At 43.9% G+C, this 26,058-nt stretch overlaps 1 protein-coding gene across 1 annotated transcript in view; it reads left to right on the top strand.

The window, feature by feature from the left end:
* The window catches only part of LOC141153177 (phosphatidylinositol 3,4,5-trisphosphate 5-phosphatase 2A-like), a 124,232-nt gene that overhangs the window by 78,853 nt on the left and 19,321 nt on the right, over positions 1–26,058 (top strand). Inside the window, exons 7-15 of the mRNA XM_073637877.1 lie at positions 1,245–1,316; positions 1,947–2,048; positions 2,127–2,205; positions 15,801–15,997; positions 20,134–20,251; positions 20,371–20,467; positions 20,567–20,705; positions 24,530–24,629; positions 25,832–25,917. Coding sequence (XP_073493978.1) covers positions 1,245–1,316; positions 1,947–2,048; positions 2,127–2,205; positions 15,801–15,997; positions 20,134–20,251; positions 20,371–20,467; positions 20,567–20,705; positions 24,530–24,629; positions 25,832–25,917 — 990 coding nt within the window. The remainder of the gene's footprint in view (positions 1–1,244; positions 1,317–1,946; positions 2,049–2,126; positions 2,206–15,800; positions 15,998–20,133; positions 20,252–20,370; positions 20,468–20,566; positions 20,706–24,529; positions 24,630–25,831; positions 25,918–26,058) is intronic.

Genomic DNA, 26,058 nt, shown 5'->3' with positions numbered 1-26,058 from the left:
GACATTGTGTATTTTCACTGTGTCAAAAACGCAGCGTCTTACAGTTCCAGCAAAGTGGATGGGATTAACAGAAATCTCCTGAACACTGCGCTTCTTTTTTACTCAGCGTAAACTGACCTGCGGTGCGTGTTTCAGATCCGCAACATGTCAATTTCTTTTGTAGGTACACTAAGTTTTCAGTGCGGATTTTGCACATAGATTTGCATTAAATGCAAAAAATCAGCAGGTAAAAAATGCATGTGATTTGTGTGTAATCTGCACAAGTGAAGTTTAGTCAAAGCCAAATACTGGGAAATATATAAAAAAGCAGCTTTATTTAAACCATGACATACCAAAAAGAGAAAAAAACTTCAGCGCCAAAAACGCAATAAAAAAGCATGTAAAAAAACGCACTGAAAAATGCAATGAAAAACACAAGTAACCAAATTTACTTAATAAGTGCAGAAATGCAGCAACATCAAAAGCTCATCATGGGAACGTACCCTAAGGAATCAGATCTGTGTTAGGCTATGTTCACATGCCGCATTTTTTTCAGCTTTTTATGCAAATTAAAAGCGGCTTTTTACAGTACTAGCAAAAGCGATGAGATTTCAGAAATCTCGTGCACACGATTGTTTGTTTTTTTCCCGGCTGAATTTAAGAACTGCTGTGTTTTTGAGATCGGCACTATGTCAAATCTTTTAGCATTTTTGCAGCTTTTTTTTACCCATAGAAAGCATCAAGAAAGTGAAAAAACGCTGCAGAAAAAAATGCAACATTTTTCACAGCATTTTTGCAGAGTGTTTGTGGCATTTTTTGTGAAAAAAAATAATTTTAACACGTACTGTAGACAATGCAACTTGCAATCCGCAACCAAAAAAACGCTGCAAAAGAAGCAACAAAACACATTGAAAAAGATGCACTAAAGCTGAAAAACGTGCATTTTGAACGCAGTGTCTCTACTGCCAAGACAGCAGGTTTTGACTGCAGAAAAAAAAGCAGCAAAAACTCTGTGTGTGAACATAGCCTTAGTTTATTCAAAACTCTGACACACAATGAATACTTACCTGTTTCGAAACATACAGCTGTGTATACTATTGAAAGTAACAAGGTAAAAATAAATATCAGACATGTAATTAATTATTGATATGGAAGGTGACAGGTTCTCTTAGCAATGTGAAAGTGCTTGAGAAAGTTAATATTCCTTGAAGACTTCTCTTTATATTTTAGTGCTTTCAATCATGGTTTCTTCTTTTTCACCTCAGGTTGATATACTTGACGGTCTCCTGTGCAGCATTCCGGTTGTCCTGCAGTTATCTTCTGCTCTGGAACACAAGGTGATTTGCAAAAATTAAAAAGATCAGATGAAAATTAAAAAAAATATTTTTCTGGGCTTATAACATTCCTAGCCTATTCTTAGAACAGGTCATCAGTATCAGATAGGAGCGCGATTCCCAGCTTCCCCATTAAATATAAGACCAGATAATAAGAAAAGAGAAAATCATTTGATCCATTTTCTACATTATTTTTTCTTTATTAATGGCTTATCTATTATTTTTTCAATTGTTATTTACTTCTATAATATAAGTCTCCCATGTTTAGATGTCAGGGGGACAGCCCGGCGGTCTCCATAGACATTAAATTGTTGGTGTATTATGTTGTGCTGTAATAATAATAATATAATATATATCTTTGATGCATAAAGCGCTAGAACACTTCACAAATATATCATTGGCACTAATGTTTTTCAGAACACTTTTAATTTTTTATTTTAGATCTATTTTTATGAGGATACATTCTTTACAAATTCTCATTTTTTACTTACCAGGGTAGTGGATAAGGGCTCATTTGTTATCTAATTGTCGTGATTATTAGTTTTTTGGGTCAAATTTAATTCAAGTTTATTAATTGAATTAGTATTAGTGTAAGTTCATTTATTTTTGGTGCTACTTTTTAAACTTTTACAGGTCAAACAGACATACAACGAGGGTGTTTCTGGTTGCTCCACTCCTCTGGCATCTTGTCATTCACCCGGTATTAAGACATTCAAAGCAAAAGAATATCAACATGTAAGTAGGAAATTAAAGGATGCTTTAGCAATGTAGCTGATGGTTCTCATTAGACTGACTATGATACTTTTCCTATAGCTAAAACAAAGTGACCAGTTTCGAACCCAAAAGAGTGCTCCCCAAAGTCTGTCTGTATTTGTCGGGACCTGGAATATGGGTAAATATAACAAGGATGTGTTTGAAGCACCAATTAGATAAATTGCTTTAAACGCCCAAATTATTAGGTATCAAACATTCCTTTCTGTGTGTTGGCAAAATAGCAATAGCTTCAGATTTATCCTGGAGAGACTATGTTAAGTAAATTGCAGATGTGCTGTGTTAACTATTGGAGATTGTTAACATACTCTTAAGCCCTCGTCTCACATAACGAGATCGCTAGCGAGATCGCTGCTGTGTCACGGTTTTGGTGACGCAACAGCGACCTCACCAGCGATGTCACTATGTGTGACACTTTGCAGCGATCAGGCCCCTGCTGTGAGGTCGCTGATCGCTGCAAAGTGTCCTGGACCATTTTTTGGTCGTTGCCCTCCCGCTGGTCAGCACACATCGCTGTGTGTGACCAGCAGGAGCAGCGATCAGGCTGGTAACCATGGTAAACATCGGGTTACTAGGGGCACACGCGCACCTAGTAACCCGTTGTTTATCATGGTTACGAGCCTACTAAAGTGAGCGGTAACCGCTCACCGTAGCAGAGCGGTAACCATGATAAACAACGGGTTACTAGGTGCGCGAGTGCCCCTAGTAACCCGATGTTTACCATGGTTACCAGCCTGCTCCTGCTTCAGCAGGCTCGTAACCAGGAGCAGGACATCGTGGAAAGATTCTTTCCACGATGTCGCTGCTCCCCTGATCGTTGGTGAGCCTGCCTGTTTGACAGCTCACCAGCGACCACATAGCGACGCAGCAACGATCCCTGACAGGTCGTATCGTTGTCGGGATCGTTGCAGCGTCGCTAAGTGTGACGGGGCCTTTAGTTCCTCTAGACTGCATTGTAATATTGGTTTTATTTGTGTCAACTCTCTATATATCCTCCATGTTGAGATGATGGAAATAATGGTTGCTGTATGTCAAACAGTTCATTCTTCCACAATATCTGAGTATTGGTGAGTATTAGATGATTCTACTGAAAGCTGAAATCTGCAGCAGGTTATGGACCCAGACGCAGAAAGAGCACAGCATGGTTAATAGGATGATACAAGGAATCTTTCAGAGGTTCATATCTCTGATATATAAGTAAATAACTTCAGTCTATATATATAAATATATAAGAGAATAAAAATGGCCTTTGGTTCATAGCTTAATCTTACAGTGACCAAGCTGAAAAATGACAAAATGTTATGACTGAGCCCTAACACTCGCACGGGAATGAAAAAACAGGGAAGATGTTAAACCTGCACACCACAGGTTCTTTTACAGATTATCCAAATCCCTAATTTGACCCTGATTTGTCCCTGTCTGACCACAGAGGTTGGCACCCTAAAATTATGCAATGGCGCCCCCACTCAACGTTGGCTGACCCTGAGTTTCCTTAACTGCAGCCTTAACTATACACAGAGTGTAACCCAAAACAACAACAAGAGAACCCCCCCCCCCCCAAACTCTAAATGTAACAAAATGGGAAGAGTGCTGGAAAGGGGAAAACACAAACAAACCGCAGGAGAAGCAATAGAGAAAACCTCAGCAAGATAATCCTTGACTGGGGAGCTGGGACTCCAAACAACCATCTAACTTGTATTAGCCAGCAAAGACGGTATGTGCCTGGAGAGTATAAATAGCCCCTCAGAAGATGTAATAGGACAAACCAAAGAAGGAAGTGAAAACACCTGCACAGAAGCAAAACAGCAAAGCAAAAGAAAGACAAGAGCATTATCAGCAGTTGGACAGAGAAAACACAAGCTGTGGTCTAACAGAAAGGGAAACCAATCACACAGCCAGAGGTCACTGAATCGAGTCCCAGAGTCGAGCCATGACACAATTATCAGCTTTGAAAGTTTAAAGTGTAAACGTTATTATTCAGAGATGACTTGTGGGAGGTTACTACTAAAGAGAGACTTTAGGAATGGAACAAGAAAACCAGACAGGCAGCATATTAGTGGAGGATGACCAACGGATCCATATAAGATATGAGAAGTCTGCTAATGGCACATGGAATGCATTGCAAAAACACTTGTTAAGGAAGCAATTATTTCTGTTAAGGAAATGAGACACAATAAGACTCAGCAAAAAAAACATATGCAGGAACATATTTATATAATGTCAGAAGTAATCACACAACTGAGATCAGTGGGTAAGGATATAAAAGACAACCATGTTGATATGCGGTTTACCTGACACATACAGGTTACAAATTAATGTACTAGAAACAAGCGCTGACACAGACTGGACACTAGACACTAGAATTTGTAATAACCAGGCTAGATGAATACAAATAAAAGAATGTATACATGACTCCGCAAAAGGTGACAGTGGAATCACTATTAAAGCAATGTATACAAGGTTACACAAGAAAGAAACAAGAACATTAAATAAGGACACATAAAGAAAAACTGTACAATATGGAAAATGGAACAACAGAAATTATGTCCAAAAGCACCAAACAAAGGTTAAAGCTACAATTTCTGATCCATGTGTAGATAAATGGAATATAACATTAAAAGTAACAAATAATTGGACATTACAAGGTTTATGCATCGACTCCGGAGCAAGTCATATGACAAATGACCGAAGCATTTTCATAGGACTTAACTATAATAACAAGGGAAAAATGTATTTTATTGATGAAAGTAGATAAATTTAGAAGATATTGAACATAAAGTCCTCATGTGCCCCACTAACAATGGACAGAATTTAGCCATACTAGTAAAAGATGTGTTGTATGTTTCGAGTCTAGAATGAGAACTGCTATCCAGAAAACCTGTGACAGATAAAGAACTCACTGTAAAATTGCAAAAAAGAAGACTGAGAGGAGACTTAATAGCTGTCTACAAATATGTCAAGGGCTGTCACATTGTAGAAGGATCATCTTTATTCTCATTTGCACAAGGAAAGACTAGAAGCAATGGGATGAAACTAAATGGCAGGAGACACAGATTAGATATTAGAAAAAACTTTTTGACAGTTAGGGTGATTAACCCCTTAAGCCCCGAGGGTGGTTTGCACGTTAATGACCAGGCCAATTTTTACAATTCTGACCACTGTCACTTTATGAGGTAATTATTCTGGAACGCTTCACCGGATCCCCCTGATTCTGAGATTGTTTTTTCGTGACATATTGTACTTCATGATTCTGGTAAAATTTCTACGATATCACTTGCGTTTATTTGTGAAAAAAACGGAAATTTGGCGAAAATTTTGAAAATTTTGCAATTTTCAAAATTTGAATTTTTGAGCCCTGAAATCAGAGAGATATGTCACACAAAAGAGTTAATAAATAACATTTCCCACATGTCTACTTTACATCAGCACAATTTTGGAACCAAAATTTTTTTTTGTTAGGGAGCTATAAGGGTTAAAAGTTCACCAGCGATTTCTCATTTTTACAACAAAATTTACAAAACCATTTTTTTAGGGACCACATCACATTTGAAGTCACTTTGAGAGGTCTTTATGACAGAAAATACCCAAAAGTGACACCATTCTAAAAACTGCACCCCTCAAGGTGCTCAAAACCACATTCAAGAACTTTATTAACCCTTCAGGTGCTTCACAGGAATTTTTTGAATGTGGAAGAAAAAAATGAACATTTAACTTTTTTCACAAAAATTTTACTTTAGACCCATTTTTTTTTATTTTCACAGGGGTAACAAGAAAAAATGGACCCCAAAATTTGTTGTGCAATTTCCCCTGGGCACGCAGATACCCAATATTTGGGGAAAAAACACTGTTTGGGCGCACGGCAGGGCTCGGAAGGGAAGGAGCGCCATTTGACTTTTTGATTGTAAAATTTTCTTGAATAATTAGCGGACACCATGTTGCGTTTGGAGAGCCCCTGTGTCCCCAAACATTAGAGCTCCCCCACAAGTGACCCCATTTTGGAAACTAGACCCCCCAAGGCACCTATCTAGATGCATAGTGAGCACTTGGAATCCTCAGGTGCTTCACAAATTGATTCATAAAAATGAAAAAGTGTTTTTTTTTTCACTTTTTCATTGTTACGAATCAATTTGTGAAGCACCTGGGGGTTCCAAGTGCTCACTATGCATCTAGATAGGTGCCTTGGGGGGTCTAGTTTCCAAAATGGGGTCACTTGTGGGGGAGCTCCAATGTTTGGGCACACAGGGACTCTCTAAATGCAACATGGTGTCCGCTAACAAATTTAACGGAAAATCGGCTCAAATTGTTAGCGACACCATGTTGCGTTTGGAGAGCCCCTGTGTCCCCAAGCATTGGAGCTCCCCCACAAGTGACCCCATTTTGGAAACTAGACCCCCCAAGGCACCTATCTAGATGCATAGTGAGCACTTGGAACCCCCAGGTGCTTCACAAATTGATTCATAAAAATGAAAAAGTGTTTTTTTTTTCACTTTTTCATTGTTACGAATCAATTTGTGAAGCACCTGGGGGTTCCAAGTGCTCACTATGCATCTAGATAGGTGCCTTGGGGGGTCTAGTTTCCAAAATGGGGTCACTTGTGGGGGAGCTCCAATGTTTGGGCACACAGGGACTCTCTAAATGCAACATGGTGTCCGCTAACAAATTTAACGGAAAATCGGCTCAAATTGTTAGCGACACCATGTTGCGTTTGGAGAGCCCCTGTGTCCCCAAGCATTGGAGCTCCCCCACAAGTGACCCCATTTTGGAAACTAGACCCCCCAAGGCACCTATCTAGATGCATAGTGAGCACTTGGAACCCCCAGGTGCTTCACAAATTGATTCATAAAAATGAAAAAGTGTTTTTTTTTTCACTTTTTCATTGTTACGAATCAATTTGTGAAGCACCTGGGGGTTCCAAGTGCTCACTATGCATCTAGATAGGTGCCTTGGGGGGTCTAGTTTCCAAAATGGGGTCACTTGTGGGGGAGCTCCAATGTTTGGGCACACAGGGACTCTCTAAATGCAACATGGTGTCCGCTAACAAATTTAACGGAAAATCGGCTCAAATTGTTAGCGACACCATGTTGCGTTTGGAGAGCCCCTGTGTCCCCAAGCATTGGAGCTCCCCCACAAGTGACCCCATTTTGGAAACTAGACCCCCCAAGGCACCTATCTAGATGCATAGTGAGCACTTGGAACCCCCAGGTGCTTCACAAATTGATTCATAAAAATGAAAAAGTGTTTTTTTTTTCACTTTTTCATTGTTACGAATCAATTTGTGAAGCACCTGGGGGTTCCAAGTGCTCACTATGCATCTAGATAGGTGCCTTGGGGGGTCTAGTTTCCAAAATGGGGTCACTTGTGGGGGAGCTCCAATGTTTGGGCACACAGGGACTCTCTAAATGCAACATGGTGTCCGCTAACAAATTTAACGGAAAATCGGCTCAAATTGTTAGCGACACCATGTTGCGTTTGGAGAGCCCCTGTGTCCCCAAGCATTGGAGCTCCCCCACAAGTGACCCCATTTTGGAAACTAGACCCCCCAAGGCACCTATCTAGATGCATAGTGAGCACTTGGAACCCCCAGGTGCTTCACAAATTGATTCATAAAAATGAAAAAGTGTTTTTTTTTTCACTTTTTCATTGTTACGAATCAATTTGTGAAGCACCTGGGGGTTCCAAGTGCTCACTATGCATCTAGATAGGTGCCTTGGGGGGTCTAGTTTCCAAAATGGGGTCACTTGTGGGGGAGCTCCAATGTTTGGGCACACAGGGACTCTCTAAATGCAACATGGTGTCCGCTAACAAATTTAACGGAAAATCGGCTCAAATTGTTAGCGACACCATGTTGCGTTTGGAGAGCCCCTGTGTCCCCAAGCATTGGAGCTCCCCCACAAGTGACCCCATTTTGGAAACTAGACCCCCCAAGGCACCTATCTAGATGCATAGTGAGCACTTGGAACCCCCAGGTGCTTCACAAATTGATTCATAAAAATGAAAAAGTGTTTTTTTTTTCACTTTTTCATTGTTACGAATCAATTTGTGAAGCACCTGGGGGTTCCAAGTGCTCACTATGCATCTAGATAGGTGCCTTGGGGGGTCTAGTTTCCAAAATGGGGTCACTTGTGGGGGAGCTCCAATGTTTGGGCACACAGGGACTCTCTAAATGCAACATGGTGTCCGCTAACAAATTTAACGGAAAATCGGCTCAAATTGTTAGCGACACCATGTTGCGTTTGGAGAGCCCCTGTGTCCCCAAGCATTGGAGCTCCCCCACAAGTGACCCCATTTTGGAAACTAGACCCCCCAAGGCACCTATCTAGATGCATAGTGAGCACTTGGAACCCCCAGGTGCTTCACAAATTGATTCATAAAAATGAAAAAGTGTTTTTTTTTTCACTTTTTCATTGTTACGAATCAATTTGTGAAGCACCTGGGGGTTCCAAGTGCTCACTATGCATCTAGATAGGTGCCTTGGGGGGTCTAGTTTCCAAAATGGGGTCACTTGTGGGGGAGCTCCAATGTTTGGGCACACAGGGACTCTCTAAATGCAACATGGTGTCCGCTAACAAATTTAACGGAAAATCGGCTCAAATTGTTAGCGACACCATGTTGCGTTTGGAGAGCCCCTGTGTCCCCAAGCATTGGAGCTCCCCCACAAGTGACCCCATTTTGGAAACTAGACCCCCAAGGCACCTATCTAGATGCATAGTGAGCACTTGGAACCCCCAGGTGCTTCACAAATTGATTCGTAACAATGAAAAAGTGTTTTTTTTTTCACTTTTTCATTGTTACGAATCAATTTGTGAAGCACCTGGGGGTTCCAAGTGCTCACTATGCATCTAGATAGGTGCCTTGGGGGGTCTAGTTTCCAAAATGGGGTCACTTGTGGGGGAGCTCCAATGTTTGGGCACACAGGGACTCTCTAAATGCAACATGGTGTCCGCTAACAAATTTAACGGAAAATCGGCTCAAATTGTTAGCGACACCATGTTGCGTTTGGAGAGCCCCTGTGTCCCCAAGCATTGGAGCTCCCCCACAAGTGACCCCATTTTGGAAACTAGACCCCCCAAGGCACCTATCTAGATGCATAGTGAGCACTTCGAACCCCCAGGTGCTTCACAAATTGATTTGTAACAATGAAAAAGTGAAAAAAAAAACACTTTTTCATTTTTATGAATCAATTTGTGAAGCACCTGAGGGTTCCAAGTGCTCACTATGCATCTAGATAGGTGCCTTGGGGGGTCTAGTTTCCAAAATGGGGTCACTTGTGGGGGAGCTCCAATGTTTGGGCACACAGGGACTCTCCAAATGCAACATGGTGTCCGCTAACAAATTTAACGGAAAATCGGCTCAAATTGTTAGTGACACCATGTTGCGTTTGGAGAGCCCCTGTGTCCCCAAGCATTGGAGCTCCCCCACAAGTGACCCCATATTGGAAACTAGACCCCCCAAGGCACCTATCTAGATGCATAGTGAGCACTTGGAACCCCCAGGTGCTTCACAAATTGATTCATAAAAATGAAAAAGTGTTTTTTTTTTTCACTTTTTCATTTTTATGAATCAATTTGTGAAGCACCTGAGGGCTACAAGTGCTCACTATGCATCTAGATAGGTGCCTTGGGGGGTCTAGTTTCCAAAATGGGGTCACTTGTGGGGGAGCTCCAATGTTTGGGCACACAGGGACTCTTCAAATGCAACATAGTATCCGCTAACAAATTGTCGGCTCAAATTGTTAGCGGATACCATGTTGCATTTGAAGAGTCCCTGTGTGCCCAAACATTGGAGCTCCCCCACAAGTGACCCCATTTTGGAAACTAGACCCCCAGGGAACTTATATAGATTTGTGGTGAGCCCATTGAATCCCCAGGTGCCTCACAGAAAATCATAATGTTGACTTGTGAAAATATAAAAAAAAACATTTTTTCCACAAAAATGCAAAAAAAAATATTTTCACAAGGGTACCAGGAGAAATTGCACCCCATAAGTTGTTGTGCAATTTCTCCTGAGTACTCATATACCCCATGTGTTGGAAAAAACTACTGTTTGGGCGCATGTAAGGGCTCGGAAGGGAAGGAGTGACGCTTTTGAACGCAGACTTTGATGGAATGGTCTGCGGGCGTCAGGTCATGTTCTCAGAACCCTTGATGTGCCTAAACAGTGAAATGCCTAACAAGTGCCCCCTTTTTGGTAGTGTTAGTTGATTTTTGAATTTTGTAATGTAGTGTTATACATCAGTTGTGTAGGACAATCTGACGAACACTACACAAGTGACGTATGACAACCTGACGAACACTACGTCAGCTGTGCAGTGTTCGTCAGGTTGTCATACTTCAGAAATTAATTTAATAGTCCATCGAAGTATGGTACCTTTTGAAGCAGTCTTTCATACACAGGCCAGGTTTGTCAGGGCAGGTGTCACATTGATAAATGGTGTCCTTGCGTATTCCACTTTTATAACACACTCGGCACCTCTTTTGTGACTTTCCTTTTTTTCCGCTGTGAGGGATCTGCCCTGGGAAATGCTGGCCTGGTACAATTCTTGGTCCTTCAATTCCAGAAGTACTGGGGCCCGCTCTGTCACCGCTGCCAAATATCAGGGCCTTGATAACCGTTTCCTGAAACTGAAGATACGACGCAGAAGTCTGGCCTGCACATTGTGACAGAAGGAAAGCATTGTACATTGCCATCTGTACAATGTGCACGGCCAGCTTCTTGTACCACACTCTGGCCTTTCTCAAAGCACTGTATGGCTGGAGGACTTGATCAGAGAGATCAACTCCCCCCATGTACTTGTTGTACCCCACTACACAGTCTGGTTTGACGACCTGTGTAGTGGAACCTCGTACAGTGCTGAGTGTGCTGCCATCACCATGTATGGTGGTCAAGAAAAGGACATCCCTTTTGTCCTTGTACTTGACCATCAACAGGTGGTCGCTACATTGGGCTCTGCTCTCACCCCTTTTGAGCAGCTGCCCAATTAGCGTCTTTGGGAGGCCTTTCTGAATTTTGCGGACAGTACCGCAGGCTGCGGTACGTCGCGCAGAGAGGGACTGGAAGAGCGGGATACTTGTATAAAAGTTATCCACGTAGAGGTGATAACCTTTATCAAGCAGTGGGTGCACCAAGTCCCACACAATTTTCCCACTCACTCCCAGAACAGGGGGGCATTCAGGGGGTTCAATCAGGGAGTCCTTCCCTTCATAAACTCTAAACTTGTGAGTGTATCCTGAGGTACTCTCACAAAGTTTATACAGCTTGATCCCATACCTTGCCCTCTTACTGGGCAGGTACTGCCGGAATCCAAGCCGCCCCTTAAAAGAAATTAAGGACTCATCCACGCAGATGTCCCTTTGGGGCACGTACACTTCACCAAACTTGTTGTTGAAGTGTTCGATAACTGGCCGAACTTTGAAAAGACGATCAAAGTTCGGGTCATCGCGTGCAGGACACCTTGCATTATCTTGGTAATGCAAGAACTTGTGGATGGCCTCAAAACGTGTCCGGGGCATGACCATTCGGAACACTGGAGTGTTATACAAAACGTCAACACTCCAGTATTGCCGAAGCTCGGGCTTCTTCAAGATCCCCATAAGAAGGACCAGGCCCCAAAACTTCATCATTTCTACTGCGTCTACAGGAGACCAATTAGAAAATGATGAAGAGGGGTTTTGTTCAAAAAATTGATGAGCGTATAAATTAGTTTGGCCCACCATGAGGTTTATAAAATCCTCAGAGAAAAAGACTTTGAAAAAGTCTATTTCTGTGAGGCCGGTGGTGTCAAACTTGATTCCTGATTCCGCTACGAAATCAGGAATCAGCGGCTCATAATTTTCGGGGGGTGAAGTCCATATAGGCTCAGTAGTGGGGGGCGCTGGAACATCTCTCCTGCGACGACGGCGGGGCGGGCCAGCAGAACCTGAGGAAGAGGAGGAAGAAGAGAAGGAGGAAGACGACGAGGAGTCGGAGAAACAAAGAAATGTGGGATCCTCACCCTCACTGTCAGTGTCAGTGTCGGAGGCAAGAATAGCGTAAGCCTCCTTCGCTGAATACTGAGTTTGGGATGAGCAGGACATTGTTTGTTATGTATGTGGTGCGTGTGTGTCAATACTTTGAGAGTGTGTGTGTGTCAGTACTTTATTTAGAGTGTGTGGAAAAAGGAAATACTGTATGTGGTGCAAACAGCGAGCACGAGTGTGGATTGGTGAACTATGCCACCGATCAACACTCGGCGGCTGCTGGATGTGCGCACAAATGTGTGGGGAGTGGGAAGAGGGGAGGATGAGGGGAGATCAGATTACTTACCAAAGTCCTCTCTGTTCTTCTATCAGGACCGGGAGCCCGGCGCTGGTGACTGGGAGCCCGGCGCTGGAGACCGGGAGCCCGGCGCTGGAGACCGGGAGCCCGGCGCTGGTGACCGGGAGCCCGGCGCTGGAGACCGGCGCTGGTGACCGGGAGCCCGGCGCTGGTGACCGGGAGCCCGGCGCTGGAGACCGGCGCTGGTGACCGGGAGCCCGGCGCTGGTGACCGGGAGCCCGGCGCTGGAGACCGGGAGCCCGGCGCTGGTGACCGGGAGCCCGGCGCTGGTGACCGAGAGCCCGGCGCTGGTGACCGGGAGCCCGGCGCTGGTGACCGGGAGCCCGGCGCTGGAGACCGGGAGCCCGGAGCAGGAAGACGGGAGCCCGGAGCAGGAAGACGGGAGCAGGAGACCGGTACTGGAGCTGGAGATCAGAAGCAAAAGAATTAACAGGGACACTGGGGTGAGGCGGATTGGGGTGGGAAGGGGGGTAAAAAGACAGGGGAGTGGGAAGAGGGGTAAAAAGACAGGGGAGTGGGAAGAGGGGGATTGGGGTGGATGAGGGGAGATCAGAGATGGACTTACCAAAGGGTCAGCAGGACTGGAACAGAAGACCCAGAGCAGGAGCCCGGGAGCCCGGAGCAGGAGACCAGGAACCCGGAGCAGGAGACCAGGAGTCCGGTGCAGGAGACCAGGAGCCCGGTGCAGGAGACCAGGAGCCCGGTGCAGGAGACCAGGAGCCCGAAGCTGGTGACCGGGAGCCCGGCGCAGGAGCCCGGAACAGGAGACCAGGAGCCCGGTACAGGAGACCAGGAGCCCGGTGCAGGAGACCAGGAGCCCGGTGCAGGAGACCAGGAGCCCGAAGCTGGTGACCGGGAGCCCGGCGCAGGAGCCCGGAACAGGAGACCAGGAGCCCGGTGCAGGAGACCAGGAGCCCGGAGCAGGAGACCGGTACTGGAGCTGGAGATCAGAAGCAAAAGAATTAACAGGGACACTGGGGTGGGAAGGGGGGTTAAAAGACAGGGGAGTGGGAAGAGGGGTAAAAAGACAGGGGAGTGGGAAGAGGGGGATTGGGGTGAATGAGGGGAGATCAGAGATGGACTTACCAAAGGGTCTGCAGGACTGGAACAGAAGACCCAGAGCAGGAGACCGGGAGCCCGGCGCTGGTGACCAGGAGCCCGTCGCTGGTGACCGGGAGTGGAGCTGGATACTCGGACCAGAGCTGGAGACCGCTGCAGGACACAGAAAAAAAGGTAAGGGGGGGGTAAAAATAGGGGGGAGGGGGGATTGGGGTGGATGAGGGGAGAACAGACTTACCAAAGTCTTCTCTGCAGGATCAGCAGCAGGCTCTGGAGCAGGAACCACAGCAGGTCAGGAGCAGAAGATCCAGGAGCTGGAGCAGAAGATCCAGGACGCTGGAACAGAAGATCCAGGATGCTGGAACAGAAGATTCAGGACGCTGGAACAGAAGATCCAGGACGCTGGAACAGAAGATCCAGGACGCTGGAACAGAAGATCCAGGAGCAGCGGCAGCAGCAGCGACTGGAACAGTGAGAAGATGGTCTTGTGGTGTCACAGAATATTCTGTGGCACTACAAGGCCCAGCACAGACACATCAGATGTGATCGCTCTGTAGAAATCCTCACCAAATGTGAGGGTCTGCAGGGCGGTCACAGGGTGATGATGGGGTGGTGACAGGTGGAGGTAATCTGATTGGAGCAATCATTGATGACATTGATTGCTCCAATCAGAGTACTTGAATACAGGTGACCAGGCGGTCACAGGGAGGTGTCACCTTTCTGTGACCCCCTGTGGTGCATGTTGTGCCCCAGCCATCTGATTGGTGACACTGATTGCACCAATCAGACATGGCTGGAGCAGAGCACGCACCACAGGGGGTCACAGAAAGGTGACACCTCCCTGTGACCGCCTGGTCACCTGTATTCAAGTACTCTGATTGGAGCGATCGATGTCATCATCGATCGCTCCAATCACAGCAGTCTGGGGGCTTGAATCACTTTACAGGGGGTCATGGGGCGGTGACAGGCAGGTCACAAGCCGGTCACCGCCCCATGACCGCCCTGTCACCGCGCGGTCGCGCTACGATCGGTGCGATCGATGTGATCGGCGATCGCACCGATCATAGCAGTCCGGGGCCAGGGCTGGGGTGTCCTAGCAACAGTCTAGGATCGGTGCTCATAGGAGCACCGATCCTAGGCTGCAGATCACTGTTTCCGGCAATCACATTGCCGGAAACAGTGAGAAATGCTGTGATTGGCTGTTCAGATTTGAACAGCCAATCACAGCGATCGCTGGTGCGGGGGGTCGGCGACAGCCCCCGGGATGATGACGCCATCTACCAGGAGGTAGGATGGCACCGTAACTTTAATGCTGTCACCGCGACTTAAGTCGCGGTGCCGCATTAAAGATATGACGTACTAATACGGGTCTGGGCATTAAGTCCCAGTGCACAGACGCGTATTAGTACGTCAGATGTCAGTAAGGGGTTAATGAGTGGAACAGGCAGCCACGAGAGGTGGTGAGTTCCCCTTCAATGGACGTCTTCAAACAGAGGCTGGACAGACATCTGTCTGAGATGATCTAGTGAATCCTGCTTTGAGCAGGGGGTTGGACCAGATGACCCAGGAGGTCCCTTCCAACTCTACCATTCTATGATTCTATGATTGTATGAAAATGAAAACTGAAAGTGATCAGACTATTTCTAAACAAATAACTGTAGTAAGCATAAGCACAAACACAAGTGAGCAGATACAACCAAACCTGGATGTAGAACCAAGGTATTTAACAAAAGAAAACAAAAGTAAACCACATGTACGTATCTTATACAAGGTGAGCTCAGTTAGCTTATATGTACCCACATCTTGGGAAGCTATAGTGAGTATAAAAAGATCTACACACCCCTGTTGAAATGCAAGGTTTTTGTCATGTAAAAAAATCTTAACAAGAACAATCATTTCAGAACTTTTTCCACCCATAGTCTGCACAATTCATTTGAAAAATAAACTGAAATCTTTTAAGCTGGAAAAAAGAAATATAATAAAACTAAAATAATTTTGTTGCATAAGTGTGAACCCCTTTTATAATTGAGAATGTGGTTGTGGTCAGAATTAGCGAATCACATTTAAAGTCATGTTAAATAGTAGTCAGTACACAGCTGCCATCATTTACAGTGAATCTGATTAACCCCAAATAAAGTTTAGCTGTTCTAGTAGGATTTTCTTTACATTTTCTTAGTTGCATTTTATAGCAAAAGCCATGATCCATAAACAGCTTACAACACAGCAAAGGGATCTCATTGTTGAAAGTTATTAGTCAGGAGAATGGTAAATAATTTTTCAAAGGCATTAGATATACTATGAACATTGTGAAGACGGTCAATAATTAATGCTTTGACTCTTCAGGTGCCTCAACTCCCCCTCGTTCTCTTTCTTCATGGCTATCCGCAAAGAAGATTGAAGAGAACCTGGATAGCGTTTCTGTCTGTGCGTCCCATGACTTGTACATGATTGGAACTCAGGAAAATCCACAAGGAGACCGGGAATGGGCCGAGTTCCTTAGAACAACATTGATCTCTCAAACAATGAAACAATATAAATTAGTAAGTTCTAAATGCAAAACTTTCTTGACAAGGTGTGAAATGTACACAAAGATCCCTTTATAAAAGATTTAGTATCTATATATAATGGAGGGAATATGGCACTGTAGATCCAACAGATTTATACACATATTTATTTAGATCATTAATTATTTTAATGACTTATGGTTTTAAAATGTGTCAATAGAAATTGTTGGCGGTATGTGATTTGTGGATGAGTTGTCCAAAAAAGACAAGCAGTTTGGCTCCCTGATTTCCAACATCAGATAGCTGTCAACTGTTTGCTAGCAGCTAATTTTCCTGACTGTTTATCAAACATGTTAAACATGGCTGCATATTTGCCTTTATAGTACATATATTTTTGCAGGTCGTATTTTAATATTAGTTTGTGATTTATTCAGTGTCACTCTGTTAAATTCTCTGTGAACTTTCTGTACTTGTTTCACACAATCCATGAAAACGATGCATATGTTTTTGCTTTATAGGTATGGAAGTAGAGCATTAGGGAAGCAGACGTTGCAGTGTTAGTGATGTCCATTTTTCTTTTGCACAAAAAAAGAATGATTAGCTCTGAGTAACTTCTTAGATGGCGCATTAGGGGAGCGTACGCCGCAGTGTTAGTGATGTCCATTCTTCTTTTGCACAAAAAAAAGAATAGCTAGCACCAAGTAACTGTGTAGCTAGCATATTAGGGGAGCGGATATCGCAGTGTTAGTGACGTCCGTTTTTTCTTTTGCACAAAAAAAAAAAAGAATAGTTAGCACCTTATAACTTCGTAGCTAGCACATTAGGGGAGCGGACATCACAGTGTTAGTTAGCTCTGAGTAACTTCTTAGATGGCACATTAGGGGAGTGCACGCCGCAGTGTTAGTGATGTCCGTTCTTCTTTTGCACAAAAAAAAAGAATAGTTAGCGCCAAGTAACTTTGTAGCAGGTACCTTAGGGGGAGCGGACATCGCAGTGTTAGTGATGTCCGTTATTCTTTTGCACAAAAAAAATTGTTAACGCCAAGTAAATTAATAGCTAGCGCATTAGGAGAGCGAATGTAGCAGTGTTAGTGACGTCCGTTTTTCTTTTTCAGAAAAAAACAATAGTTAGCACTGAGTAACTTTTTAGCTAGAAAATTAGGGGAACGTACGTTGCAGTGTTAGTGATGTCCGTTCTACTTTTGCACAAAAAAAAGAATAGTTAGCGCTGAGTAACACCAGTGACTGTCTGGCCGCAGTTTCCAACATCATGTCCGCTCTCTATCTAAAACTCAACCTTTCCAAAACTGAACTTTTTCTGCTCCCGCCGTCTACTTGCCTCCCTAAATCCGACATCTCCCTCTCCTTGAGTGGCACCACAATAACGCCGAGCCAGCAGGCGCGCTATCTGGGCTTTGTGTTTGACACCAATCTTTCCTTCACCTTCCATATACAATCTCTTACCTGCTCTTGTCGCTTGCACCTAAAGAACATCTCTAGAATCTGCCCCTTTCTCACCCTGGGAACAACAAAAACCCTCACTGTTGCCCTGATCCACTCCCATCTTGACTACTGTAACTCTCTATTAATTGGCCTCCCCCTCACTCGACTTTCTCCTCTCCAGTCCATCCTTAATGCTGCAGCCAGGGTCATCTATCTGACTAATCGTTACTCGGACACTTCCACTCTGTGACAGTCATTGCACTGGCTGCCCATACATTATAGGATCCAATTTAAATTGCTTGTTCTCATCCACAAAGCTCTCCACAGTGCAGCACCCCCCTACATCTCTTCCCTCATTTCTGTTTATCGGTCTACCCATTCTCTATGCTCTGCAAGCGACTTTCAACTAACATCTGCACTAATCCGTACCTCTCCAAGACTTCTCCCAAGCTGCACCTATTCTTTGGAATGCTCTACCCCAAGAAATTAGGACAAACCACAACTTGCACAGTTTTAGGTGCTCCCTAAAAACACACCTGTTTAGGGTGGCCTTTCACATTCCCTAATTGAAGTCCTTTATATTTTTATAGCCCATTCATTATTTCTCCAAACATAAGTCTCCATCAAACTCCACCGCACCCAAAAGCACTACAAATACTGGCTTGACAAGCTCATGGAGCCTCTATCTATCCCTCATCCCCTCATGATGGCTGGACCTTCATTGTAAATAAGTCCCTGTACTTTGTGTTACCCCCACCTCATTGTAGATTGTAAGCTCTTACGAGCAGGGTCGTTATTATTTTTGCTTTAATTATTGTATTATCTTTAGCTATGTTACTTATGACTGTTGTATATGAACCTCTGAATTGTAAAGCGCTGCGGAATATGTTGGCGCTATATAAATAAAGATTATTATTATAGTTTTAAAACCATTAATATCTATGTATTCAATGTGTGGTATAGCGACAAGCTCAGCTGTATGCGGAGGTAAAACATGGGATACTGTCTCTTTAAATTTTCGGGTTAGTTTATTTAGCAGTCATAATTTACCATGGAGTCCAAAAAAGAAAACACAGCCCATTCAGCTAAAGAGACAAAACAAAATACCAAACTTGCAGCACTGTCTGTATCTCAGCCAAGATCTGACCAGACACACAGGTAGCCACACACAGTTAGCCACGCACAGGTTCAGCACACCCCGTGCTAGAACCTTCCTGGAGCAAAGTTTCCCCAGGTACTGAACACACCTGAGTGTCAGGGCTGGCTATTTAAAGCCCAGACACTCCCCTGATTGGGAGGGATGGTGGATAACGTCCCGCCCTGCACTTTCGTTATCCAATAAAAACATTCCCTTGTAAATGTGGTTCTATTAACTCTCTCAGCACCTACTTGTGCAGGAGAACTTTCATGTTTTCACATCACTGAGCTTAAGAGTCTCAGCGACACATACCTCCCTTGTGACACACTACCAGGGACTTTGTCACAAGTGTTTGAGAACTGATTTAAAGGGGTTTTCCCACGAGCAAAAGTTCATTTTAAAAATTGTCTGTGTCTGACCGTATACGGAACATACCACAGCTCCTGGGCAGAGGAGGAAGCAAAAGACAATGCAGATTTACAACAGGGGATCACAGAGGATTCATTTTGTGAGGTAAAATATTATTTAAAAGCAGGCAGTGAAATGTTTTACCTCACAAAATGAAATGTTTTACCTCACAAAATGAGTCCTCTGCGATCTCATACTGTAATGTCTATATTGTCTTTTGCTTCTTCCCCTGCCCAGGAGATGTGGTATGCTCCATACACGGTCAGACACAGACAATTTTTAAAATGAACTTTTGCTCGTGGGAAAACCCTTTAGGCTATGTGCCCACGTTGCGGAACTGAAGCATATTTTTTACGCTTCTCCCTGGCGGGAAAATCGCATGCGGATTTTACATGCGGTTTTCCCGCCAGGTAGAAGCGTTTGTGAGGCGTCTTTGCATGCATTTCCGCATACGGGTTATCAAGCACTTCTCCAAGTGATTTTAGCATTACTTGGAAAAGTGCTTGACAACTTGTTCACACTATATAAATCCATGCAACCGGCATATATAGTGTGACCAAGTAATAGTTAAAAAAAAAGAATCAGAATGGTAAAAAATAAAGTTTATACTCACCTTCCGATGCATTCTCTGCCCCGTCCGGAGTCTTGAGCGGCTCACGCTGTTGTGTGCAGGACCTGCGGTGAAGTCATTGAGTCATGTGATGGCACATAACTCAATGACGTGGCAGGTCCTTCACACAATAGCGCGACGGAGGGAAAACATCAGAAGATAAGTATAAACTTTATTTTATTCTTTTTTTTACAGGTTCTTTGGTACCCAGGTCTGGATGAGAGTCTCCTGTCCTCCAGACTTGGGTACCATCCGCATATTGATTCCGCTGCGCTTCCGCAAAATTAATGAACATGCTGCAGATTTTTGACCGCAGCATATACGCTGCGGAAAAATCCGCAGCATGGGCATTGACATTGCGGAATGCCATTGGGGACCATGGGGTGCGGATATACATGCGTTTTACAAGCATTTACTCTGCGGAAATTCCGCAGCATATACGCTTGTAATATGCAACGTGGGCACGCAGCCTTAAAGTCTCTAATTTAGATTAAATAAGGAAATGGAATGTGCGTATGCTCAGCTTGTGTGTTTACCAAGATATTTCAGTGGTTTTTCTTCTTTTTCTACCAAGGTTTGTGTTCACTCCCTTGGTGGAATAAAACTTACATTACTGATAAAAGAAGAATATGAATATTTTGTCTCAAATGTGCAAACATCAACTGTGAGAACGGGAATCAGCAACACCTTGGGTATGACTCTCAACATGGGATAATGTGATCCTACGATGTGTTCATTATATAATATACAGTATAATGGAGAAAACCTAATGATCTCATTGCAGATACTAACACTTTAATAATTATTGCAGGCATCAGAGGAGCTGTTGGTGTCTCCTTCAATATCAACGGGGTTTCAATGGGTTTTGTTAATTGTCACCTTATGTCTGGAATAGAGAAAGTCCAAAAGTGAGTAGATCCATCTTTGTATGGGTATATGTACTGTATTTCTCATTGCATGTTGTCCTGATTCTCAGAGTCTTGTCCTTATCAGATAAATTGTTGCAGGAGGAACCAGAGTTTTGGAGATATCCTACGAGGTCTAACACTTGGAGATGAAACTTTAAGAAGCTTCCAGCTGCCTCTGAGACTAACATATCTGTTTTGGGCTGGCGACTTAAACTATAAACTAGACATGCCTTTTCAGGTATAGCCAGAGAACTAAGTCTAAAAGGGAATGTGTCCTCATAAAATGACCTATTGTTTAAATCAGGTTTATTTTACACACATAGTTCCTGCCCTTTCAGGAAGAGTTTTCAGCAAGCTCATTATCACCAGAGGCAGGATTATATTGACAGATACCACCTCTATACACAATTACATAGGATATCCACCAATCATAATAGGAAATGTCACAGCTCCCCTGCCTCCCCTTCCTTCACAATGACCTTTGCACATGCTTTTTAGATGCTTCATTAGACCCCCTTCACACTTCCGTGTTTCTGGTATTTGTGGCATCCGTTTTCACAAGTACCAGAGACACGTACACATGCACACCCATTATAATCTATGGGGCTACGCATATGTCCGTGTTTTCACACGGACCGTGTGTCCATGTGAACCACACGTAGACGTGTCCATTTTTTCCCGGCAGCACGGATGATAATACGTCCCGCATACGTGCACACGGATGACATAAGTGTGACATCCGTGTGCTGTTCGTGTGACATAGAAATTAAAGATTTTTAGTTATCCCCCCTGCTTCACACCTGAATGCATTTGCTAGCACATATATTGTGAGTAGGGAGTCTGCCCAGTGTATCACACAAGTGTGTCATACAAGTTTAATGCACTGAATAAGACCTGAATTGAACCAGAAGGGAACTGAAGGAAACTGGATGCACAGTGAAAGTAACAATGTTTCTGTTTTCACTCTCTCCCCTACAGTCCTCCATTTTCTACTAACCCCATAATCCCTTCACCTAGTAAGAAACTGGTAATCTCTCCCTCCATCCTCCTCATCCATCTCACCTCCTCCTGAGAACTGTTCCTCAACAGTCAATCCTGTGTCTCTGAACACAGACAGCCACCTCATGCTCTCTCCTGCTCCCACCTGTTAACACTTTATCTGCTCCTCCTCACTGCCAGCGATATCTCTCCAAATCCTGGTCCTCCTCATCTACCTCCCATCCATGATCTATCACAAACTCTTGCAACCTTTCTAACCTTATACCCATCCGCCCTGCCCCCGCTTCCCCAGTCGCACTAACAGGAGCTCTATGGAATGCTCTCTCCGTCTGCAACAAACTTTCCTACATCCATGATCTTTTCATTACTAACAAACTTTCCTTCCTCTGCATCAACGAAACCTGGCTCAACCCCTCTGACCCAGCCTCTCCAGCTGCACTTTCGTACGGTGGATTCCACCTTTCTCACATACCCCAGCCCCAGCGGCAAGTATGGCGAAGGAATTGTTTTTTTCCTGTCAGATAACTGCTCCTTCACTCAAATTCCACTGCCACCCTCTGTTACTCTCCCCTCTTTTGAGGTGCACTATGTGCGCATCTAATCCTCCTCCAGCCTCCAACTGGCCCCCAGGGCCAGCCACCACTTTCTTCGTTCACTTCACCGCCTGGCTACTTTACTTCCTTTCTGCTGACATCCCCACTATCATCATGGGCAATTCAACATCCCCATTGACACTTCTCTCTCATCTGTCTCTAAGCTTCTATCTCTCACTTCCTCCTTTGGCCTTGCTCAATGGTCTTTCGCACCCACTCACAAAGAGGGTCACACACTGGACCTCATCTTCACCCACCTCTGTTCCCTATCTAACCTCTCTAACGTGCCTCTCCCTCTTTCTGATCACAACCTACTTACATTTTCTTCCTTCTCCTCCCCAGGTCCACAATCCTCACTCCACAAACTTGCACACCCTCGCAGAAACCTCAAACACCTTGACCAACAGTCACTCTCTGAATCTCTTCTCCCTTTTATAGACATAAGTTCTTTACACGATGCAGATGATGCTGCCACTTTATATAATACCAGAACAGCTGCAGCTCTCGATTCGGTCTACATACCAAAGCTTGCACAATCAACAGGCAACCCTGGCACACCAGCCTGACTAAAGAACTGAGATGGGCTTCCAGGGTTGCTGAGCGGAGATTGAAAAGGTCCCACTCCAACGTGCACTTCATCGCATTCAACAGTTACTCACTACTTTCAAGTCCACACTCACTGCAGTAAACAAACCTACTTCTCATCTCTCATATCCTCCCTGTCTCGCAACCCTAAACAGCTATTCAACACTTTCAATTCTCTCCTCCGTCCCCCAGCACTGCCTGTTTCATCACTTTATTAAAAAAAAAATACGCAGGTCCGATGTAGTCCAGGAAATCTGATGTAGTGCACAAATGGAAACCTGAAAAACATAAAAAACAAGACACTGTCCCTTGTTAACCAATTTATTTAAAAAAAAGTTCTCATGCAGGTCTGACGTAGTCCAGCGCTTCCCACTTTGTTCCCCAAATCCGTTGTCTAAAGCCTATGGAGCCTCATTCTAAGGCTCCATGGGCTTTAGCAGCAGCCACTCCCAGCTCACGTTGCTCTCTGTGTGACCTAGCGACTGTGAAGAGCAGTAACGTTACCGACATCACCGCTCTTCACAGTTGCCTGGTCTCGCGGAGCTTAGCATGAGCCGGGAGTGGCTGCTGCTAAGGCCTATGAAGCCTCAGAATGAGGCTCCATAGTCTTTGGATGATGGATTTGGGGAACGTTGTGGGAAGCTCTGGACTATGTCAGACCTGCATGGGAACGTTATTTATAATAAATTCATGAACTAGAGACAGAGTTTTGTTTTTATTTTTCTCTTTTTATGTTTTTCAAGTTTCCATTTGTGGACTATGTCAGACCTGCGTGGGATTTTTTTATATATATATATTGGTGAACCAGGGAAAAAGTTCAGGAGTTTTTTTTTTAAATAAAGTATTTTTGTGTTTGTGTCTTTTTCTTCTTAGTACTGAGTTAGTAATGGGGGTGCCTTGATGTCAGCTGTGTTTTTGGACAATTCACAGCTGATATCAGCCCCAACTACCATTACCCCGATTGTCAACACACCTGGGCAATCAGGAAGAGCCAAGGCAAAGTGCCAGAATTGAGGCTTTTAATATGATGTGCCACTTCTGGGGCGGCTGTGTGCTGGTATTTTTAGGTTGGAAAAGGCCGAATAACCATGGATCTTCCTAACCTGATAATATCAACTCTCAGCTATCTGCTTTACCTTTGCTGGTTATAAAAAAGGTGGGAACTCACATCATTCTTTTCATTTATTTATTAGTTTAATAGCTGTAACATTAGGTTAACATATAAGGCACTAAATGGTGCCATTTTTTATAATGTGTTTTGGTGTTGTGAAATTAGATGTCTACGTGTCACACGGGCAGCACATGGCCAGCACACGGACAGCACATGGATGATGCACACGTACACATGGATGGCACACAGATGTGACATGGATGACGCACGTGTACACAAGAATGTCAAACAGACACGCAACACTGATAACACCAGTACTGTTTTTTTCCGGTACCGGTATCATCAGGACGTGTGAAGGGGGCCTTACAAAAGACAGGGTTGGAGTCTGCTCATTGCTGCTAATGGACATGTGAATTTCTTGAAAGATTTCTCATTTTTATTTTTAGTGAAGATTGTGGTGTGAACAAAAAAATTAACCATTTTTCTGATGACACATTCCCTTTATAGCAAAAAGTCCAACATGCCTAACACCCCTTTCAAAGATCTTCTAAAGTGAATGACTTCCAAATGGGGATTGTGTCATTTAAACAATCTATTGCCCTATCATAGTACCTATGCACGGTGCCAACACTTCCCAGGATACCTGTGCTGCTCTCTGGAGGGTACATTTCAGTTTATCACTTCAGTCCTACAATATTCCACAGTAAATCATAAGCCAGTTTTGTTACAATAGTTCTTACACCTGATCCAGAGATTTTTGTTCCTTGCATGTAGGATGTGCTGCAGTGCATCTACAGTGGTCAGCACCAACTATTGCTTCCTGTCGATCAACTGAACCAAGAACGTGAAAAAAAGAAAATCTTCCTGGGATTCAGTGAGAAACACTGTTCTACTACCATAGATCTGGCAAACATACATGGCTACTGCATCCTGTATATTAATATCACTACCATACGTCACGTTATTTTCTAGTTGTGTTTAGTGGCTACAAACACTAGTAATTTGACTACAATGTAGCTAATATAGCAGCCATGAAAGTATGGGAAGTAATTTAATGTAGTCCTATCGGAAAACTGGTGTAAATATATTGTGAAATCTGCTCTGATGTTTTGTGTTCAGTAATTCACGTGTTCTGAAAGAGAAGAACAAACACAATATGTAAATTATTTAACAATACTTTAGATCAGTGCGTCCAACTTTTTTCCCTTTAGTATTTCGTGTGGTATAAAGGGAACCCGTCATGTCAAAAAACGATATAAACTTGCCAATATGAGGTTAATCTACAGGTTAATAGTGTTTAGAACCCATGCGGCCGCCACACTGAAGGCCTGCCTTCTGGGAGGAAATTAACTTTATTCTTTCTGGCAGCCCCCGGCTTTCGGTCATAGATGCACAGCTTCAATCACCGCTACCTACACAGTGAGTGGCGGCGGTAACCACACCCCAGCATCAGTACAGAGCTGGCTGACAGTCAGTGCCAGAGTATGGTTACAGCCACCACTCACTATGTACTGAGCGGTGGTTGAAGCCACACCACTATGACTGAAAGCCGGAGGCTGCCTGAAAGAAGAAAGCTCATTCCCTTCTAACAGCCGGGCTTTCTGTGCAGCGGCCGGGGAGCTTTAGAACACTATTAACCTGAAGATTAACCCCCTATCTGCAGGTTAATAACGTTTCATGACATGGCAAATTTTCTTTAAAGGGGTTGACTTCTTATCTTAAGGTGTAACGGTCATTTCAGGAGATCGGTGTCTGTCTCTAGCCCTCTCCTCCTTCCCATAGAATTTTATGATCAGTAACTTTCAGTTCCTATCTCAGTAATGGGAAAATCAGTAACTAATGAAGTCAAATTTCACAGATCTTACCCCTGAATTGAAAATTCTGAAAAACAGGTAAACTGGAGGTCAAAATGTCATCTTTTGGACTTTGTTTTCCACATTAAAGTGGTTGAATATGCACAAGGGCACATTCGCATACCATTTTTTTGATATTCAGACCAACCCCTGACAAAATGCTCATCATCGTGCGTTAACCGTGAACCTTCTCTTATCATTATTATTTTTTTTTTTTCTTCAGAGGAGCATCTAATCACATTTCCACCCACTTGTCGCTACGAGAGAGGTTCCCGTTCATATGATTTGCAGAAAGCCAAGAAAACTGGAGTGAGACTAATTTACTGAATTTATAAATTTTCTCTCTGCTACTTCTTAATGTGTTCATCTATCTATTATCCATATCTGAATCATGAAGGAAAAAAATCTGATTTAGTAGTATGAAATGTTACTGCATCTTAGTTAAAAAAA

Source organism: Phyllobates terribilis, unplaced genomic scaffold, assembly GCF_046119375.1.
Source record: "Phyllobates terribilis strain yellow unplaced genomic scaffold, ASM4611937v1 Scaffold_7__3_contigs__length_470593459, whole genome shotgun sequence".
NCBI classification, from domain to species: domain Eukaryota; kingdom Metazoa; phylum Chordata; class Amphibia; order Anura; family Dendrobatidae; genus Phyllobates; species Phyllobates terribilis.
The sequence above is the reverse complement of the archived record's forward strand: the minus strand, read 5'-3'. Positions and strand labels throughout refer to the sequence as shown.